The sequence below is a fragment of the Borostomias antarcticus genome (assembly GCF_949987555.1).
Source record: "Borostomias antarcticus genome assembly, chromosome: 13".
Classification (NCBI taxonomy): Eukaryota; Metazoa; Chordata; class Actinopteri; order Stomiiformes; family Stomiidae; genus Borostomias; species Borostomias antarcticus.
The window spans coordinates 10800039-10819524 of NC_140246.1; the positions used below are offsets into that span (position 1 = coordinate 10800039).

At 45.6% G+C, this 19486-nt stretch overlaps 1 protein-coding gene across 1 annotated transcript in view; it reads right to left on the reverse strand.

Annotated features, from left to right (window-relative positions):
* Positions 1-19486, reverse strand: part of osbpl8 (oxysterol binding protein-like 8) — a 77535-nt gene that overhangs the window by 12415 nt on the left and 45634 nt on the right. The window contains exons 5-9 of the mRNA XM_084447497.1: positions 18109-18297; positions 5810-5880; positions 3448-3528; positions 2601-2702; positions 2122-2325 (exon numbers count right to left, since the gene is read on the reverse strand). Of these exons, the coding sequence (XP_084303623.1) occupies positions 2122-2325; positions 2601-2702; positions 3448-3528; positions 5810-5880; positions 18109-18297 (647 nt within the window). The remainder of the gene's footprint in view (positions 1-2121; positions 2326-2600; positions 2703-3447; positions 3529-5809; positions 5881-18108; positions 18298-19486) is intronic.

The window sequence follows — 19486 nt, forward strand, 5'->3', positions numbered from 1 at the left end:
TTATTCCTAAGGCTGTTTAAAATGAGACCTCTTCTCAAGTGTCCATGATGCCAATGTCAAGCTGGACTATGGATTTCGTCTGGACATCCTTCACACAAAAAACTGTGAAACTGTGATGGTCAGCTCCTAATAACTGAATCCAGTTTCAATGAAACACTGCTTAATATGTATGTCATCATGCAAACTCTTGATAAAAGAAGAAAGAGATTTAGCGAAAGACAGAGTGAAAGAGTGTGTGTGTGAGAAAAAAAGTGAGAGAGATAATAATAGAATAAAATAAAAGAAGAAGAATATAGAAGAATAAAATCTTCTATAATGATTAATTTCATTAATTCACCAGAGAAATCTACTATTCATGCACTCATAATACACTGCTGGTTATGATTGAGTTCCTTTAAACCTTTAAACTTCTGTGAAAGGAGACACGCTTGAGTGGAAGAATAAATGCATAGATCTAACTCAGTCAGAATATGTAACAGTAATGAGACAAGAGCTATAGAAAATACATGCACACCAAGGACAAGGCAACCAGACAGGAGAATGGATGATGTTTTACACTTTCTCAGCTAGTGGCACCAGCACATGATTTGGCGGCGCCAAAATGTTGCCGCTATAATGGGCTACTTTGGGAGCGAAATTAGCTTTTTTTCCACACCAAAGTAATCTGAGATCTGATCTGAGATTTGTATAGATTTGCTTTGAAATCAAATACATCAACTGCTTATGAGAAGGAATGATAATTTTGAATAAACATTACTTGACTTATACACACAGCTAGACCAATTAGAGCACATAAAGGCGACTGGCTTTTCAAAGTTACTGGCTGAAGACTTAAACCACTGGCCTGTATCGTATCAGAGAAATGTGATACACAATTATACATTTCTGTTGAGCCGAATGACGTAAATGCCTTATGCTCCTTACTACCTGTCTGGCTGCAATTAATCAATGGAGGAGCAATATTTTATTATAATTCAATGAAGATAAGACAGAAATGCTCTTAGTTGGCCCCAAAGCCAAAAGAGATGCACTCTCTAATAGGTTAGGAAATTTGGTCAGAATAAAATGGAAGTAACAAGTCTAAGTGTAATTAGACCCATTTAAGTTTTAAATCCACATACTCAAGGTGACTAACAGCATTGTTCCACCTAAGAAACATTGCCAAAGTACTCAACATGATGATGAGAAGTTCATTCATGCTTTTATTTCTAACACTGGACAACTGTAATGCTCTTTTTACTGGTATTTTACTAGTGAGAGAAAACTAAAATGGCTTGAGAGGCCCACCGTAGCCCAGATCTTGGTCTTGAATCATTGAGGGAGTATACTCATGAGTCAGTCTCTAAATGCTGCGCTCAACTACTGAGGACATTCATCCAGATTCCGTTGCTAAAAATGTATGGAAACAATTTGAGATTGGAAAAAAAACTGCAATGTTTTGATTCAAACTTTCGATGCTGATTCTCCACACCAGTTTATTAAAATAGGGGCAAAGATAGGGGGAGGACATAATTTCCGGTAAGGCATGTCGTTCACCCTATTGGATATGTAGGCATGGCTCTGATTGGTAGCATTGGTTTTCACTGCTGTTCTACCAACGATTTTCAATGGGGATGTCTCCAGACTTTTGGAGGCAAAGATCTCAAAAAGGCATTTGACTCTCATACACAGAGGCGTGATAAATGAAGCTTACAGTGTCCCTCCCAATCTACTCTGGGCCATAGTGACCATGTACACGGGTACAACAGCCAAGGTGGTGACCCCAGACGGCAACAGTGAGGAATTTGACATCCTGGTGTGGGTGTTGCAAGGGGACGCCCTCGCCCCCCTCATCTTCATTATAGTCCTGGACTACACACTCAGGCAGGAATGCAGTGGACGGGAGCAGGAACTCTGTCTCATTATTACACCTAAGAGGACGACTCCCTGCTGTCGTCCTAACGGTCCTGGACTACGCGGATGACATCAGCCTGGATGGCATCAGCCTCCATGCTGACCGTGTGGAGCTGGCACAAGAGCTCTTGAGTGGAGTGGTGACAGAGTGTGCCAAGACTGGCCTGAGACTAAATGCAAAGAAAACTACATTTCCCCTAATACAGCCGTTAATGCGGTGTCCTTTACCTTAACAGCCCATATGGACTGTTCGAGGGGGTGGAAGAGTTTGAAGCAGAAGCCGTCCTTTTTGGAGGGCCTCTCGATTAGCTCACAGGCATTGAGCAGTACGGTGCCCACCCACTGGCCGTTCTTGTGGGTCTTGTAGATGAGGAGCACCCCCGGCTTCAACACGCACCAAAGCTTGGTCCAGCTCTTCAGAGTGCCCCGGATCTGCAGGAATATACACACACGCACGCACGCACACGCACACACACAAACACACAAACACAGAAATACCCTATTACCAAATATCAAGGTATCCAATAGCCTCTTGGAATTATACTGAATATTGTATATATCAATACATTACAGCCTTCTGCAGTTTGTGAGGAATCTTGGACAGGTGTACTTGTGGAGTACTTGTTGCATGTGCTAATACACTCAATTTGACAACACGCTATCACCTAGTGCCAAGCAATCATCAGTTATTTATCTGACGAGCTTACCTTGAGCCAGTCGGCCATGACGATGACAGAGGGGTCGGTGATGGTGCTGAGCAGCTCTTTGGTGGCTCTCTTCTTCTCCTCCCTGTAGTTCTTCTTCTGCACCTGTAGGCAGCACAACCACGATGCTAGCAACCACTCAACACCACCTTCACACTGAGACATAAACCTACACTGTATTCAACCAATTCAATTATTTCACTGCATCTCATTGAACTAATCCAAATGTCTTCCAAGAACTACAATACTCACTGATTAGCCAATACTACGCAGAAACAATGGCCCTTTAAAAGATTCAAAGAGAATCTCTATGGTAAACTATCAGTGCTCAAGGACAATTCAGACAGATTATCACAATTATATCGGATTCGAGACCGAGACTCGAATCTGATATGATTGAAAGTAGGAGGGTAGATAATTGCTAGCCTCCAGTGTCTGAGACCAGGCTGAGCCTGATGAACTCAGCTAGTTGGGCCACATCAGTATTCAGAGTGAATTACTCAGCTCCAAGCCAGCCCCAGGCAGCCAGCACAGAACATGGCTGCCTTTGAACAGGTGCCACGCGTCAAATCCCAAATTCTATTTGCTCCTTCCAGCCTACCACTGGATCTAGTGAACAGCTACTTGTGAGAAAGGGTTTCTGCCTGCTGCACAAGGTAGGGTATATTTAAATGGGAGGAAATGTTTTAGGTGAAGATAATGGGAAAGCCCTATTTCTGAATAGTTGCCGTTGCTATTATTGTCCTGCTTACACCTTCATCTATCATCTTTTAAAATCCCATTCATGTTCTGGAAGGGTGGGAATTGAATGCGTGCATGAACGCAGCTTTCGGCTTATCTACTTCCTTACCTTGAGTGACTCCTTCTTGGTGAGCTTGTTTCCGGAAGCGGACACATCCTTGTCAGATCCATTGTACAGCTTGGACTCAGACTGTTGAGACAAACATAGAAAAACTTAAAGCATAAAAATCATGGTGAAACCCTGTTATATTGGATGAACTCCTGGGGTTCACAGAAGCGTGAAAAGTGGTGACAATATCATTAGCCTTCCAAAGTTAGACTTATATAACGCCACCGAGTCTCCTAGCCTAGCATTTTCTGTGCTTACCCTGTCTCAACCTTCGTTTAGCTTAGAGCTAGCTCGGCTACGCTAATGGAGACTGTGGTTGTCTATACAGGCATAACACACAGCTAGCCACCTCCAGAACTGAATAGGCTCTCTTTATAGAGAGGACATGGAGACGGGAGTGTGAGAATCTTGAAGCAGAGCTACTTGGGGGCTTGGAAACCCACAGGTAGTGAGGGAGAGTGTTTGGAAGACACATAATACCCAGGAACCGTTCTCCAATGCCAACAACAGATCTCCACAGCCATGACATGATGGAGGACTCGCCCACAAGGTGGGACAAAACTATGGGGGTCTCGCCATTGACTGCAATGCAAATTAGCCTCTTTTTGCCATCTTCCAATATTTGCTCTGATAGACTTTTGTGTACACTTTCTGATAAGTTTGTGGTGCCAATAATGACATATTTTCCACTATCGTCATCAAAGAACTGATCATTTTAAGACACTGTGGACTCTGATTTGGTCGTGCAAAACCACTGACACTATCTTCAAAGTCTAAGGCAATAGGCATTTTATGAATTGTTGTGCCACCTAAAGGTGCATTTGTCAGGATTGTGCAAAGTTTGCCTCAAAGTAGGTGTAGCTGTTCATAGGCGTGTTGGGAGGCAAAGCTTATTCATTCTAGCCATCACGGAGGAGGAGCAGGGAGGGGACTTTTTTTTTTTTTTTACAGGGGGAGCGGAAAATAAACAAATAGCCTACATTTAATGATTCATAAAATAAAACATTCCTGGGAACGTTTGCATTGGACACTGTGACCACCATGCACTGTTAGGATTTCGAAAAATATCAAATTAGGTTTCTGGCATGCAAACGTGCAAGACTCAAACTCTATTGAGTTGTTTATCAACGCCTCAATAGACATCTCAGAACTTAAGAGGGCAATGTATGCTGTTTTGGGAAAAAGGTGACAATGTATGACGTTATAAGCCAAGTCTTAAATTATAATTATTGTCTGCTGTATGTCACCTGTCCAGAATGAAGCACTGGAAGACAGTAGAAAGAGAATATAACAAATCATGCACTGAGCCAGACTAATTTGCGCCGCAAACCACCTGAACATTGGAGTGGAAACTGTTGCGATTAACATAATATGGCACCATTATGCGTGGTGTGCAACTTGGGTGTACTTATAGGAGACAATTATACATTATTACACCATACCATTGTCCCCTCTTCCCTGAGACAGCATTCATTTAATTATTTGCTGTCAACAGTCAGATAGAGAGATTTGTTCGCCTGAAAATGTTTTTCAGATGTTTGAACTGATCAGCGGAGCACTACAATACAACAGTCAAAAACCTTTTCTGCATCAGGGCTCATTTACCACCCTTGTGCAGTTGGCTAAACATTGGCTTATAGTATACCAATTTAAATTTGTATTAGCCTTCAAGCCGATAGATCAATAGTCAACAACACAAAGCACCTATCGCACATATCCCACATAGCCTGGTGGGGCTTTGTTTCCTCTGCAACTCCATGCTCAAACTTTGTATAAGTACATTTGCATCCATTTTCATTTGACTATTGCCAATAACCTTTGACGATTTGCATGTAAATTAAAGCCTCTGTGCCTCTGTAATATGATCTTTAGAAACGTCTTTAGACACGAAATAGCTTCCTCACTTGCTCCAGCACGCATGCGCACAGCATGCGTGCTGGAGCAAGTGAGGAAGCTATTTCGTTTCAAAAGACGTTTCTAAAGATCATATTACAGAGGAATGTGAAAAACCACAACAGGCCTACGCTCTATGTAAGCACAACTAGCGATTCATAAAGACAGATTGATGAAAACAACCGTTTCGCGGCAGAAAATAGATTGTTAGAAACTGCATTCTAAGTGCCCAGACCACCGCCATTACATGGATATACTGGCTCGCGCTGGATTTTAAATTTCTTCTACATGCCTCCGAACTACACCAAAGTGATCTCGGTGAGTCAAACGTCTTATAATATGTCGTAAATAAGGTCCAGGTTGTCAAAAACGAGCATTGTCCTTTAAGGATGAAAGGGCACTCTGTTCTTGTTTACCTGTAAAAAGAAAGGAAGGAGAAAATAAAGGAGAGAGTGTTTCAGGGCAGTACCTTGCTCTTGGATATGGAGTGAGAGGAGTCCTCTTTCAACGGCAAGACATCTTCTTTCCCCCGGTCGAAACCTGTAATTAAGACACAGCTGAATCAGCAAAGGGTCGACAACCCATCCCTGGGGCACACCTGAAGCTATTTCTGTGCTTCCAGCAGTACATTCACCCGATACTGTGCTGAGGGAAGGGTCAAACAAGAAAGTGAAAACAGCAAAGTCAACCACACCCCCTTGAGATGCCAGTAGCTGCTAACACTTGCAATCTGTTGTGTGCACAGCTCTTGCTCTTTCACAGAAGCCTCCTACAGCCCTTTAGCCTCTGAATATTTCATGGCCTCCGGTCTCTTGTCACAGGCCATCTTTAACGAGACAGAAAGGGAAAAAGGGTCAGTTACGGAGACACAGTTACAGTAAAGGTATGGCTGGGTGTTGTGAGTAAGAATTCGGCGACATACACTCGTCTAGAGGCCCAGGAGACCAGCTCGTAGTAGTGAATGAACAAACTACACACCTTCCAGATTTTGAGAAACATGATTTAAAAAATGATTGTTTTGAGTGGTGACAAATTAAAATCCATAAAACCATCAGAATCACATTTCTGCATTCACCACCACCTGAATATCAGAATCTTTCCTGTCAGTTTCTATCCCAATCCAATCCAATGGAACAGTGTTGAGGATTGTGGTGCATTATTTATGACATCCCTGTAGTGTGACTGGCAGTGCTATGTGACAGCACTCTTGAGGATCTGTTGAGGCGATGACAATGTCAGATTGAAAATGAGGTGTGACTGACACTGCCCTGTGGAGTGAAGCTCTGTTGTAAAGGCAGTGAAACGCAAAAAAAACAAATTTCCACTAAGTACGGTCGTATGGCCGTATATGGCATACACACACACTTGCACACACATACGCACACACTCACAAACTCACACACTCACACACATACACACACACACTATGGAAGAGAAAGAAAACCACCAGATAACCTTGAGCATGCCAGGCTGAGTAGATGAACAGGAACATTTCCACTGATAATAAAAAAAACGAGTGCCCCAAATGGCTGAAGAGTCTGTGTGTGAGTGTGTGTGTGAGTGTGTGTGTGTGAAAGAGAGAGAGAGAGAGAGAGAGAGAGAAAGACAAACATGGCTGGGAGATGAAAGCGAGATGGGGCTTAGTGCCATGTATTAAAACTAGGGTGCTGACCAGTGTCTGCATGAAAATGATGCAACACAGCAGTGACTGACAGAGAAAGAGTGTGTGTGTTTGTGTGTGTGTGTACACTATACTGTAAATTGTACAGGCATAGCTGGAGGACAAATCTGGATTTAGCCCAGAGCAGGAACAGATCAAACACAGATTGTTTGTTCCTGTTTGCTTGTCACTGAAATGCCATGGTAACCCTGCTGACACTCGCCTGGGGGACTGAGTGAGGGCAGAGATAAGAGACTGGAGAGGGGGTACATTAATAATAGAAACCTCTCGACCCTCTATCACCCCCCACCCCTGTTTGTGACAAGGCCAGAGGTGGCTCTGTGACTTCCTGTGTCAAAAGGCGCCCATCGAATTCCCTTGCAGTTGGTCCTATCAGTTGGACGCGCATATAAAGGTTAACCATGGTGGAATAGATGAGTCATGTTGTAATTGGCTAAAATGATTTTTTTGTTAACTACTCTTCCCTGTGGAGTTAATTACATACTGTGAGTTTGAAATGATATAGTGAGCCAGTGGGGCCATATGCACCTTACAATAGGAACGCCTGCTTCTGTGCGTCTGTGGGGATTGCGGTGATCTTTGTTGTACCTACCTACAGTGCCTGAAAATGTTGCACCTAGTTAATGTATTATTGATAGTGATGTGTGTCTGCTGTCAGCCACTACATGCTTATGTTTGTGTTTGTCTTCCACCTTCATAAAACCACATTAATTAAACAGGATAGTGGGATTTTCCAGAAAGCGTCAACACACGTAAAACACAACTGTGAGCAGAAGCATATGAGCCTAGCACACGCACAGCACGGGGGCATGCATTCACACAGAGCCCACAGAGGACGTTCTCAACCAAGATAAAGGACTGAACATGGTGTTGAGGTCACTGCAGGGATAGTTTCTCCCAACCAGGTGTAAGACGGGATTAAAGAGATGAGTAAAGGTGGAGTGAGGGAAGGAAGAAGAGGCTCTGTGTAAAACCGTCTCAATGAGGCGCGGTCAGAAAACAAAAGTGGGATAGGCGTCTGTTAACTGGGATTTCTGCCCGACTGAAAACTGTAACTGGGGATGGAAAGTTTGAGAGAAAGAAGCTCTGTATACGTTATGAAGGCTGGTAGACGGCTAGTTGAAAAGCTACTGGAAAGTGTTGAGGGGAGAGATTTTGAGGTGTGTATGTCTGACTGCAGTGAGGGTTTTAATCATGAACGATTCTCACTGCAGTTCTACGATGCGACCAAGGGACGAGGGGAGGAGAGAGAGGGAGAGAGAGAGAGAGAGAGAGAGAGAGAGAGAGAGAGAGAGAGAAGGACAAAAAACAAATCAACAAGGAGAGAACACTGCCCTGTCATTGGGATGGCTATGAAGAGCCGTGTAAAACTAGTTCTGCCACTCTAGCTCATACAAAGCTTGTAACGGTGTCAACATCACTTCCTGTATTCCACCTCCATGCTAAAATCAAACTGTATCAGTTTCAACAATAAAACAATGTATGCCCATTATCCTAGTACACCAAAGGCAGACACAAAACAAGGCATAAAACAGAGAAGTTCAAGATGAGATGCCTGGCAGAGAGTAGTTGTGACAGACAGAATAATACAAGTCCCTGACATATTGATCGATACTGCCGTCTTCTTCATTTCTGAATATTGTCCAGCAAAGCCGGATAATAAAAACTTACTTAATGTACATAACTCAAAGATAATTTTCCTCATGACATTGAACTAAAACGGCTATGCCCGAGAGGCAATGATGCCGCAGATTTGAGAGAGGAGATGGGTGCCATGGCAACAGCTGCTCTGACACAGACAGATGGAGGAGTTGCTGTACTTACTAGAACGACACACCACTTTTTAGGGCCATACATTAGTACAGTATGCACAATTCAGGTTCTAGGTGGACAAGAAACAGCACTGCAGTTGGTTTAGTACTAGTAGGTCTAGTAGTAGGGAACTAACATGCACTCATTTCAAACCCTCAATTTATCATAATGTGCAAAATGGTATGGATTCTCAATTGCATTCACTACTTCTGAGTGACATGGTCTGATGATTCAGCCCTATAATCAAGCAACCTTTAAATCTGTGGCGATTCTGTAATGACATGCTACAGTTATAGTGACCGTGATGTGGTACCGACTTGTCAACTGACTGAGCAAGTGTTTTTCTATGTTGCACTTGTAAAGGATCTCTATAAATGCCCTCCAAAATCATTTACAGCCAGCCAAAGTCAGACTAGCTAGCAGCCACAAACAACAACGACAACAATGGAGTCTCTAATCACAACCAACATGAACCCGATCCTCTTTCCGTTCCGACCCTCTATCCTGGCCGTCTTTGGGGGAAGACGCTGGGTTGATATTAGGACGGTGAAATGACCTTTGCCATCACTTTGCCTACGCATGGTTATTTAGAGAGCTTCCCAGGTTGATCTGCTGAATCACTGGCCCTTCCTGTGTCCACGTCCCCAGGCCTGAGAAATAGACATGATGCGTCATCCATCTGGAGAGTTCTTTGTAGGAAACTACCGAGAGACAACTTTATGCGGAAAAGCTGCGAAAACAGTGGGTGGTCAGGGAAGCTACAATCCTGAACTGAGGTGAGTGAAAGATGGAGTGAGACAGGATGACAGAAAGAGAGCGGGGGGACAGAAATGAACAGAAGGCGTGTGCAACATTGTGCCATCTGTCTCCTGCAAACTTTCTAAAAGCTGAGAGCTTCTTACAGTAGACTTCAATAAAGATGAATGGAACTGGTGCCCATGGGCTGTCAGGTAGAAAAACATGCTGACTCGAGGTCTGTGCCCTTGGTGTGCAAAGGCATTCAGACTCAAAGTGTATGTTAAACTCTAATTAACCTCTGTTCAAGTTGGATGAAAGCTCTTTCAAACACAAGCTCAAGTCGAAGTCAGCTCAAATGCAGCCACAGTTACTCAGCCAAGACTCCTTCAGCAAGGTTGCCAGGTACTGTAAATTATTCTGGTACAGAATATCTATGCTTCGAATAAATACATTGCTGCGACAGTAAGACAGACTAAACACTATAGAGAGCTTACTTTGCAACACTTCACTTCTAAGAGCATCCAAGTGAAAATCAATTAAATAACAGACAGAACAGTATTATCTAGGGCAGGGGTGCCCACACTTTTTGGGCGGTGAGCTACTTTTAAAATGACCAGCTCATCAAGATCTACCACCCAAACCCCGCCCCCCGGCGGGCCCCCGCCTCACACCCCCGGAACCCCCGCCCTTCTGTCACTTGTCACTTAACATTGGCTAGGTTTTAATTCATGTGTCATTAAAGTCATATCTTAAAAGAAAAAATAATCCCATACTGAAAATAACATAACATTAATTAACACCTCTTGTGGTGCCAACAGAGAAATGCAGGTAGGGAGGGAGTGATAACCGGTCAAACGCTATTCTAGGTGCGTTGGCCTACAGCCATGCACAAATAAACACTGCCCTTTTGTGGTAGCAACATAGAACTGCAGGTCAACAACCCGACGGAGGGAGGGAGGGAGTGACAACTGGATATTTGCCATCTTTGGTGCGTCGCCACGCACAAAAATAATAACATACAACCGAAATAACGACATACGGCTACTGTTTCAAAATCAATTATTATTAATTAACTAATCAAGCTACCAATTACTTCACACTGGAAGTGGAACGTTAACTTTGTTGTATATATGCCTTGCACAATCTTAACAGGTAACAATCAACTAGTGGTCAGAACAGAGTGTCTTTAGCCTGCTTACATGACTCAATCACAGCACAATACACTCTGCTGACTTGCACTGAATGGATCAGTCAGGGTTGCAGAATTCAGGCTTTTTTGAGTTTCTGATTGATTTTGCTGGGCTACTATCAGCTGTCAGCTACACATACAAGACTAAACAATGATGAAATCAGCCCACTAATGATTAAATCATTAAAACGCTCAGCTAAACTGCAGGTCACCCTTGTAATCTACAAAGTAGCAGGAGGAAAAAGTGATGAGACTGCTTATCTCTGCACACGCAACTTCAACACGCATCATCAAGATCTACCAGCATAGAGATCTACCAACATAGAGATCTACCAGCATAACCTCTGAGATCTACTGGTCGATCGCGATCGACGTATTTGGCACTTCTGATCTAGGGTCATGATACTATATCTCTAGGGTACAAACAAGTCAAATTTGCTATTCAACTACCAGGTACAACTAGTATAAAACCAGGTCTACAGATACCACACCAGGCTTCTGTCCACCTATGACGAGGGTTGTCAGCCTGTGTCAAACACACACACACACACACACACACACCCACCTGGCAGCGAGATGGGTGACAGCTCGTGATAGCCTCCGAAGGAGGCGTTGCGGATCAGCTTGCGTCCGTCGGGGTGGGGGGGGCCCACGGACGAGGTCCCGCCGCACGTGGAGAAACGGCGGCGGCACAGCACTCCCTCCTCCTTCATCATGGGGCCGGCAGCGAGGGGCCCAGGGGGGCAGCGTGGAGCGTCGGGGGACTGGGGCGGGGTGGGGGTGGCCGGGGTCGAGGGCGGAGGGGGTGCCAGCCGCGAAACGCTCCGGTCTGTTGTCCCCCGCAGCAGCAAGCCAGGCAAGGACACGCACACACACAGCACTACGGCACCTCAGTCTCCAGGCACTGAACCAGTGCGGCACGTTTTTATTCCTCTCTCTATTGCTCCCTCCCTCCCTCCCTCTCCCCCCTTTCCTCCTGTCTGTGTGAAAGGGGACGTACCAGCGGAGCCCTGCCCCCTCCCGTGGTGGTGTGCAGACAAGCTGCGTCTCATCTTACCTTCGCACGCCGCACCACACTCTCCCTCTCTGTTCTGTATGCTTACCGTTCTGAGCTACCAACCAATCAGACAACTTCTCGTCCTTAGATAATCCCTCTTCTTACTGTCACTCACGCTGTGTCCCCCTTCGCTTGCTCTCCTACTTCCTCTCTCTCTCTCTCTCACACTTTTCTGTTTCTGTATTTTTCCCACGATTTACCTCTTTATCTCATTCTCTAACCGTGTTATTCTAACTGTTATTCCTCTCATGTACTCTCCCTTCCAGTATGTCCCTTCATTCTCGACAGCTCCAGACATGCATGTAATCCCACACGTCTGACAAACCACTTCAGCAGATAAGATCACCCAGTATCTGATAGCTACACACACGGAATACTAAACATACTATGAAGCACAAAAACAAACACACACAAAAACAGTGAAACACGTCTCTACTGATGCTGCCTGTGAGGATAGAACAAGGCTTCTTGGGAAAAGGGCTCAGAACCTCCCATCATGTTCACCAGACACACAAATTCAATTGGCGGGCAGACTTGATTAATGCATGTCTGGCCAATTCGTGTAAATGCATTAAGGCAACCCTCAAACCCCTCTAAAGAGGTGTCTTAAACAAAGGCACCAAATTATTACAGAGGAAATTGCAATGTGCAAAAGATCTATATTTTTCTCCGGATATTGCCATCTGGAAATGCAATTTTGAGGGTGACAAGTGGACTCTGCTATGAGACTGCCATGCTATCACTATCAGGAAGAGATTTTGCTTCCCCTAAGGATAACAACAATTCTGCAAGGTCCACAGGACAGGTAGAGCAGGTTTCTTCAAAAACCAACCCCAGTCCCAAGAGAAGCAGCCTTGAGAAGTGAGTCTCACAGGGCACCAATGGTTATCTCTGCGAGAACAAGTAGGCCTCACTTCAATGTCCTTATCGTTGAAACCCAATCTCCTTGTGGCCATAGTCCTCTGGCAAGCCCGTATCCATTTCAGTCGACCTGGCCTGCTATTAGTCACTGTCACAGCTTGGCCAGCCAGCCGTCCAATATTTACACTTGCTCGTTCCGTCAACAATGGCACTTCGGTGGCATCTGGCCATTTATGGTTCGTTATCAATTGTCTAGGCAGCATTCCATCCCTAGTTGTTTGGGGAGGCAAACAAAGTCATCACCTCGATAAACTCCCGAGTGGCTGGTTCGATGTCACAGCGTTGCTCAGCAACCTTTACAAAAACATCTCATGGAGTGAACAGATCAATCTGCGGCTGCCAGACAATGTGAACTAATTAACAGTGTGATTAAGATCATGTATCATTTCAATCCATGGCATACTTAACTTGTACCTCAGATGGGTCACAATTCTTCTTGTAATGGCCTTCTACTATAGAAAACAAATCAAACTATGAAGCAAAGAAATGCCATTGAGACAGGGGCTGAAGTCAGCTTGACTAATTTCTTTAGCTCATTGCCCTTTGAGGAGACAGGTGGTACCTTGTAGCTTAAATGTACCTTCCGTGTGATGAAAGTGTACAAAAGAGTGTTAGCAGTCAAACAATTTCCAACCAAACATAAAATTCACCTTGACACTTTAGTGTCCACACTACCTGGTCAACAATACACCTGAGATAAAGAATGGTCTGCCCGTACATACAGTAATGCCCTCTCTTGTGTGGACAATGTCAAAGAGGAGCTTCACGTTTCCCTTAAGATTCACTCACTCAGAGATGCATGTGGAACCCAAACAGTCTCCACTCCCACATATATCAGCTGTCTACTACCAGAGTATCACTACACCTAATTTACAATAAGATCAGTTACAGCCACTGTAACAAGTAGCAAAACTTGGCTAGCTGACTAGCCAGGGTGAAAACATTAGCCTTCTGTCCTCCTTTGTGGCTAAAGTCTAAGTTACTTCAAAGAAAAAATATTTCATTGATTATAAAGGTTATTCTGTCCTAGCAGTCCCCATGCTAAGCTAACATAAGCTAATATAAGATAACAGAACAGGGGCTTTGTGCCACAACAGGTTAATTTGGCAGCAAATCAGAGAGGATGAGCATTAATAAGTAAATATAGGTTTAAATTACTGGATGATATTTTGTAGGAGGGGCAATGCTGTGTTTACATTGACATTAAGTTAACAGAATAAATTCAACATTAAAATAATTTCAACAAATGTCAATTGAAGTCTATTCCAATGTACTGTATTGATGTTAACATGAAGCCCATCTCTGTTAGGATAGCAGTTCAGGGGCAGGTAGTGATCTAATCTTGGATCCTTGTTGCAGTATGTTTTTAATCCTCCATGGTTACGATAACAGGGCAACTAGCTCACCCTAGGTTCCTGACCTGGATGGTTTGAGCACACGCGACACCTTGGATGACCCACCGAAGCCCAGACAAGTGACAGTAAAATCCTACTGCCCAAAACCTTTCAAATCTCCTCAAGAGGTCAACTGTGCAGGGACACTGAAAACAACCATTCCAGCTCTGCGCTCAGAGCTTTTAACCAGCACTTCCACTTGGCCTCGTTTCAACAGCACTCATACTGTAATATCTGGTCAAAGGCAGGTGCGTTTAGAGCCAAAAAATAATAATACAGCCAGTGCCCACTTAGCAGGATTAAAAAATAAATACATAAAAAAGGTCTACATTTGTCCCCAACTCAGGGAAAGACCATATCATCAATCCCTTAATCCCTGACATGTCTAGCCAGCTCTGAATCCAAACTCTGGCCTTGTTAAGTGGATCCAACAGTTCATGTACAGCGTGTCTCGTGTGCAGGTTGAGTATCCGATGGAGGACCCTGCTGTCAAACCAGACAGCCTCGTGACTGGGTCATCTCCCCTCAGGATCAATGGTTGGCCTCTTTACTGGTAACCTGACTCAGGTGTTGGCCATTCCTAGAGCACCTGGCCTTATTTTAAGGAAAAGGAAGCTCGTCGAAGCAGGACAGCTCAACTAGGGCGAGTCATGTTTTTAGGCCTCACAATCTCATAGTCCATTGTCATAGATCATATTGTCAACAACAAGTATGTTTTAATGTATAGTGATGGTATACACATGACCAATGGACACCATTGCATTTCAAATGCACAACCCCATCTACTGTATCTACTGTAAAACTCTCAATCTAATTAATTAATCAATGAATTAATTACAGGACCCGAGGGGGGGGGGGGGCTTTAATCGGCCACACGGGGACATACACATTACACACAGTGAGAGGCAACATAGCACACAATACACACAACTTCAGGGATCGCTGGTGGAAATTGTTTCCTGCATTTCTTCCATCCAAGCTGTCCTCCTCCAGGGGCAGCCAGGAGCAGTGGGCAGCCATCGTTCATGGCGCCCGGGGACCAAGTCCAAGTGCTCAGTCCAGGTCCCGGTCAGGAACAGGACAGAAGAGCATCTGTTCTGCTGCATGTTTTTCGCATTCGTTCTTTGGGAGGAAACCCTTGCAAACACAGGGAGAACATGCAAACTCAGCACAGAAAGGCCCGGAGACCTTCTTGCTGTGAGGCGACAGTACTAGGTACTGCACATGAGCAATTTTGGGGTTCAGTGTCTTGCTCAAGGACACTTTGGCACACGCCTGGAGCTGGGATCAAAGCGAGGACCTTGCGATCCCCAGTCGGCCGCTGTCCCTCCTGAGCTACGTGCTGCACCTAACTGATCCAAGCACCAGAAACCTTCTCAACACTAGGAGTGCCAATAAGCTTCTTAGCTATAATCACCTCCTCTACTGGAAGCTCACAGTGGTCAGCTCTACTAGTCTATAGTCAGGAACTGCTAATATATGCACTTAGCAACAGAAGGCTATATCGTAGTCAAAACAACATCAAATTATTTGAAGCATCTGCCCACAGATCTGCTGGTAGTATCTCTGGGAGCTTTTCATAAAGGGCTTGAAACCCCTTAAGCCAGTGAGGGATTAGACCTGGGAAAAGAGGCTTTCTGCACACAGGCCTAGGAAGACCTTTCTGTGTCCTCCCATTTAACGTCAGCGCAGTGCGGTGCGGAAATTCAGCGCAGTGCGGAATTTAGCACCCTGCTTCAGTGCACACAGCTGAACTTGAAGCAGTTGTCCCACAATCTCTGTTTGGCTTGACTTTTCTTTAGTTCGATCCTCATGACAGGTTTAGCGACACAAACGCACACACGAACACACACATTCACACACAGAGTTCTCTTTGGTATACTAACACATAGCAAAGACAGAGGGGGGATGGGGTTGCTGCTTAACACATGATACTAGACACAACACCTGACACTAGACACATTGACTAAACACATGATACTACCGTTTCTACACACTGACTAAACACATGACACACAGGCACTGCCCTCTGCCGCAACGCTACAGATAGTACCCTATCACTCAACTCCACAGTACTTGCCTTCCTTGGAGCAAGCCACGGCGACTGAAGTCGGCAGAAAAACCAAAGCCCTATAAGTGACTAAAAGACCTCTACTGTGTAATTACATTACATCCGTTGGTCCGTCCAACAGCAGCGCTCGTCTAGCCGACGGACGTCGGAGCACAGCCCAGGCCCCGAGGCCCACAGATCCTCCATCACGGTGTCCTCCTTATCTCCGCCCGACCTGCAGTGGCGGTCTAAGCCCCGCCGGAAGAAAGGGGATGGGAGCGCAGGGCCGTGATTGGTGGAGGAGGGATAGACTGTCCGTGTCGTTAGCCTTGGCTGACATGGAATAATCTCTGAGGCTGAGCGTAAATCCAGGGCAACCCCACCTGCTCTCCCTCCCTCTTCCTTAGCCCTCCGTCGCCCCCCCCTCGGCTAGACTACCTGTGGAGAGAGAGTCTATAGAAGACGGTTAAAGCGATACTGGCTCCGAAGCCGATTGGGGTGGCCATGTCAGTCAACATGGAGGGCCTCTTTCAGGCTGTGCCAGGTAGACAGGCAGTGGCAGTTGGACACACTTGGCAGGCACACCGAGTCTGCGCAGGCTTGGCTGCAGAATATCTGACATGACAAAGCACATCTCCAGTAACCTGTCTTTTAGAGGCGTAAAAGAAATAAAAAAGTAGGCCTATTTTTTCTGCAACACCCTAGGTCTCTACAGGGAGACATTTTTAAGGCATAACGTTTAGGTAGGCTAGGTTTTAATTAGACATACTGCTAAATATGACCAGCCCGCATAAATGACAGCGAAAACAATGATGTACAGTAGGTACGTCAGCCGACTGGATACTGTACTGCGGTAGTGGCGAACAGCGGCGTTTGAGCATCATACAATATGTTTTTCCCACTCTCCCCTCCTTCCAGCAATACGGAGCGCTACTTCAGACAATACAGGTTGCCATGGAGACCTCACTTGGGTCTGCGCAGACCGCCCTGGGCATGACAGCCGGGCGTCTAGGGACCCTATTCTCCTCATGGGAAAGGCTGGTTTTCTCTTGTAATGCAGCTTGTGTGAGCAATGGAGCTGGGAGGGGTGTTGGTGCGGGGCTGGGCTGTAGGCAGGCGTTCAGTTCGCTCTCAAGTAGGCATAACGTGGGCGGAGAGCAGAGCAGAGGAGAGGAGAGGGGCCCTGGCCTCCGAAAGGAAAGAGACAGACCCACAAGCCTTTAGAGGAACACTACGGTGTGTACTGTCTGTCATAAATCCGATAATGTCCTGCCGATAATTCAACACCACAGATTCAGAATAGAGATGCATGAGAAAGAGAAGAGAGCCGTCATTGTTGTCGAACATAAAAACTTTCATAGCCAAACAACAACAGTGCAGTTGGGAGAATGACAGGGTCATGGTGGAGAACCAATGCTTACCAAGGCATCAGAGAATAAACTGTGAAACCCAGTGGCAAAAAATGTAGCCATGGAGTGTGTGTTTGAGGGTGCCTGTCAGTCCATCTATCCAAGAGGACGCTCAAAAAGATTTACCTTTGCGCTTGGGCTCCCTCTTGTGGTATGGAATTGAACAACTTAACCCAACCTGGTCAGACACCAAATAAGATACGGGTAGTAAACCTCCTGCCCCTCTGTTAAGGCTCTCTTCGTAGACTTTGACACCAAATGAATGGAAAATCTATGTTACTACGGGGTTATCATATCTCGTTTTGGCATAATCGCTCTGGAGGAGGCGAAGGCCAGACCGTTCTGCGTTAGTGAATCAGAATGTGAGCTCGCGAGAACGGGATGGTCGTACCAGGCTACAAAGCTGGCCCCTAGCACCTTTATAAGGTCAGGTCAGCTGCAGTCTGAGGAAAGCTGACTCCAGGTGAGTGTTTAAGAGGGCGTCTGGACAGGTGAGAGAGGAGGAGGCTGGACTTACCGTGGCTGTAGCTGACCCCTGGGCTGAGGGAGGAGGGGCTGGCGACGAGCTCTCGGCTGGGGGTGTGTAGCCCCGCCTCCTTCTCCCTCTCTCGCTCCTTCTCCCTCTCCTTCTCTCGCTCCCTCCCCTGGCGCTGGCTCATCCTCCCTGGGGTCAACAGGACAGCGTCATCACCTGGCACTACGGCAGCTGGAGGAGAGAGACCAAGAGAGAGGGAGAGAGAGAAAAAGAGGCAGAGGGGAGAGAGAAAGAGAGGAGGAAGGGGGTGAGAAGAGGAGTTGGAGTAAGAGATTTGGGAGGGGTTAGGTGGGAGGGGGGGAAAAATCATTATTCAAAGCTGAAGAACAGAAGTTTTTCTCTTTCCTTGAAAACAACCCAAGCACGCCCCTTAGTGGTACAGGCTAGGTGGTGCACTCTCCATGAGACCGTAGTCATAACACAGAAATGTATCCTATCAAATTACCTCTGTACTACCAGGTAGGGGACACTTTATCCCCATAGAGCTTTTAAGAGTGCTCTGTCGTTACCCAGTGGCTATCTTCTAACATCCACGTCATTAGCCCTAACCTGATAGGCACACTTTAAAATGAAGATATTTTACTCCAGAATACCAGAATATAATCCACACAGGACAGTGTCCAAAGGGTTGAGTCAGCCCACCAATATGTGTGTACAGTATATGTGTGTGTGTGTGTGTGTGTGTGTGTGTGTGTGTGTGCGTGTGTGTGTGTGTGTTGCGCCTGTGTGTATCAGGGATTTTTGGGGGGCCTGTCAATGTCACCTTCCTCTCTGCTTTGGAAAGACACAAGGAGGACAACTAGGGGTTAATCTGATAAACAGCCTGAAAGTCCAGCCTGAATACGACGGCCGTCACACAAGAGACAGTAACCATCCTTGAAGGCATGTAATTACAATGACTCCGGAGCCAATCAAATGCCATATGCAAATTTAATTCAGGATAGAATGAGCTGATTAGTAATGACAATGCAACAGGGAACAGCGCAGAGGAAGAGAGGAACTCATTATGAATTAGCTCTGGGCTGACCTGTCAGACAGCGTGCCACACGGCTCCTCTCCTCTGGGGGCCATGCCGGAGAGGACATCCATGTCCTCAAATGCAGACTGGACCGGATAAAGGCTGAAAAACCTAATCCAGTTGTATCTCTCTCCTGTCAGTAATTTGATGTTCAAGGTCAAGGACCAAGGTGAACTATCAACCCCGCCACTGCTGGGAATGTCATGTGGTGAGGAATTGCATTAAAGTAGCCTATCATATTTAAACTGAAAGTTGGTAGACTAACAGGGTGGATGAGCCTGCCAATCAGCTTGGCTCTCTAATCTCATGGGCAGCGCTGTCTTGCAGGGGCCTTTTTCCAAT